General features: G+C 36.8%; 1 protein-coding gene across 2 annotated transcripts; it reads left to right on the forward strand.

Annotated features, from left to right (window-relative positions):
- The first annotated feature begins 344 nt into the window (after positions 1-344).
- Positions 345-1,559, forward strand: LOC111901429 (uncharacterized). Of its 2 annotated transcripts, XM_023897279.3 has the most exons (3): positions 345-1,014; positions 1,135-1,317; positions 1,401-1,559. In XM_023897279.3, exons 1-3 carry the CDS (start codon positions 627-629, stop codon positions 1,454-1,456), a joined length of 627 nt encoding a protein of 208 aa, XP_023753047.1. In that variant the 5' UTR covers positions 345-626; the 3' UTR covers positions 1,457-1,559. The 2 variants fall into 2 exon arrangements, with proteins under 2 accessions (XP_023753047.1, XP_023753046.1); XM_023897278.3 differs by having other exon boundaries at positions 353-1,014; positions 1,135-1,559.
- Positions 1,560-2,843: the final 1,284 nt, after the last annotated feature.

Below are 2,843 nucleotides of genomic sequence, written 5' to 3' on the forward strand. Positions count from 1 at the left end.
TTTTTTCTTTTTTTTTCTAAAATACATTTCAATAATTCAATATAAAACTCTTTTTGTCTAGTTTAATGCTGTAAAAGTAGTTTTATGAAACTTTTTAATGTTGTAAAAGTAGTTTTTTAAGATTCCTATCACAAAAAACGTTTTCTATAAAAAATAAATAAATAAATAATAATTACGTTCTAAAAAAAGTACAAAATTTTCGCAAAAATATATTTGATTGTAGATTACCGATAATGAATACGGCGCGAACTGTCGATAGCAAGTTATCAAACATTCCACATTGAACTAAAAGGTCTAATCATTGTCTACATCTACCGGAAATAACCGGTTACTATTAACTAACCTTCCTCCACTTGAACGTAAACTTGTCGATGCCTTCTCGGAACAAACCTCCTTATCCCCCGCCATCTTCCACTCAATATAAACGCACGTCTCCACGTTCTTTCAAACTCATCGCTTCCCCATTTCCTCTCATCACTTACCATTCTTCCGATTCCTTGTTATGAACTACAAACCTTTGACCTCGCCTATCGCCGCCGCTCACCTCCGGTGACCGACACAAAGACGTTAATCAGAAATTGGTGGTTTGTTCTTTACTTATAGAAGCATTTGCCAAGAGATTGATTATGTTGACGAAGAAGAATAGCCGGAAAAACCAAGAAAAGAACAACAAGGGGAGATTAACAGAGAAAGCTATGTCGTTTCACGGTCAGTCTGCTGAAGAAATGGTAGGAAAACTACGGAGGCCGAGAACGGTGCCGGATTTGATTTCCGGGACCGGTAGGGTTGCTCCGCCGGTAGAGATGGTGCGTCCGAAGCTGACGAAGCTACTGCTTAACGTGACGGTACAGAGAAGCTTAGGTCCATTGCAGGTTCTGATTTCGCCGGAGTCGACCGTCAATGACCTTGTCGCCGCCGCTCTACGGCAATATGCTAAAGAAGGAAGACGACCGATCTTACTGTCACTTGATCCTTCTGGTTTCGGTCTCCATTACTCTCAATTTAGCTTAGAAAGTAAGCTAATTGAACTCTCTTTCATTGATTCACCTAATTACGCATCGATTACTTTTACTTCATATAAGTGATTGTTGATGCTTTCAAGTGATTGATTTCTAACAAATCGATGATCGACAGGTTTGGATCCAGATGAAAAGTTAATCGAGTTGGGTTCAAGGAATTTCTTTCTCTGCCCTAAACAACCTGCCGCCGCCGCTGCCGCCGGAAACGGTGATGACGATGGTAGACTCCGATTTGACTATGCGACATCTTCTACTTGCTCGAATGAAGCAGATAAATTAGTAGCGAAAAGTGGTGTAGGTTGGCTTCGATTCATGAACTTCTTGCAGTAAATAATAGTCTTATATATAGATTCTCAATGGATTCTACTATTTTTGTTTTAGGGTTGATTAGCACGACCATATCAAGTTCTCATGAAGATAAGAATGTTGATGATTAGGCTTGTAATTGTTGTATAGTTGTGGAGTAATTTCATTTTATTTATATATAAGTTGTATTATAATTATGTGCTTAAATTATTTTTAATTCACCTCGTTTTCTCATTTTGGAATATTTAGTGTTTTACTTGTGGCTGCTGACAGTTGCTAGATTCCTCAATTTGATTACTACCATTTCAAATTGAATCTATTCTCGATCTTTCGTAAATATCAACGTTATGGTCATTTGCTGACAAGTGGCATTAAAATATTGATTTTAGCCTTTAGATCATGCTTTCATGCCTTAACATTGATTTCGAAAAATCATATATCCATCAATTTTTTTATTACCACTTTTATACACATTTAAGATGGTAATATTTGTTTAATAAAATTAATAATTTTTTATTATAATTATCAACATCTAAAAATGGTAGAAGGATGCATAGAAAGAAAAAAAATAGAACATTTAATTTCTCATTGATTTTATTTATTAGTGGTAAGCTTTTCGTATGAGTAGCAAGAAGGTTTCGTGGTGATGGGTTGGAGGAGGCTAACCACCATTCACTTCACTATGGAGGTCTTGTGGTGATGACCTGGAGTTACGATCGTGGCCTCTCGTGTTGCCGATGATAACCCATAATGACCAATCATGTCTCTCTTCTTCATTCTTTTTCTATCTTCTTCTTTCTTACATGTCTTTAGGGGTGTCAATTTATGACACGACACGACAAAAATACACGAAATGAAACGAAATCGGGACGAAATCAAAATTCGAATTCGTGTTCGTGTCTTGTTCGTATCAAGATTAAAAAACACGATGTCGTGTCGTGTCGTGTTCAAGTTCATAAATCGACACGAAATTGACACGATTAAGCATGTGGTTGTCGGGTTTTTCGTGTTTGTCGTTTTTATCGTGTTATATATCTTTAAGTATGAATGAAATACACTAATAGTTATGTAATATTATCTTTGTCGTGTCGTGTCGTGTTGTCATGTTTTAATTGGTTCGTTTTCGTGTTAATGAAAAAAACACGACATCGTGTCGTGTCGTGTTCGTGTTATACAAAACCTTGTCGTGTCATGTCAGACAAAAATACGACACGACTGCCCAATTTGACAGCCCTACATGTCTTATTCTCATTGTGAGAAGTATACCCACTTTGCTATGGAAAGAAGATCATGTTGAGGTGGAAGGAGATGATAGTGAGGTGGAGGGAACCCTACGGGCCCTTTCATGTTATGTATATAGGAAGGTCTAATAACATGAGAATCTGACTATAAACGATGGTCTGGGTTACGATATTGTATCACCTTTATTATTCTAGATACATTGTGATTTAAATGTTATATGTAGAACCATTTTAGGTGGGGATGTCCAAAGATAATGTAACGTCCCAAATTTCACAG

The sequence above is a fragment of the Lactuca sativa genome, chromosome 2 (genome assembly GCF_002870075.4).
Source record: "Lactuca sativa cultivar Salinas chromosome 2, Lsat_Salinas_v11, whole genome shotgun sequence".
NCBI classification, from domain to species: Eukaryota; Viridiplantae; Streptophyta; class Magnoliopsida; order Asterales; family Asteraceae; genus Lactuca; species Lactuca sativa.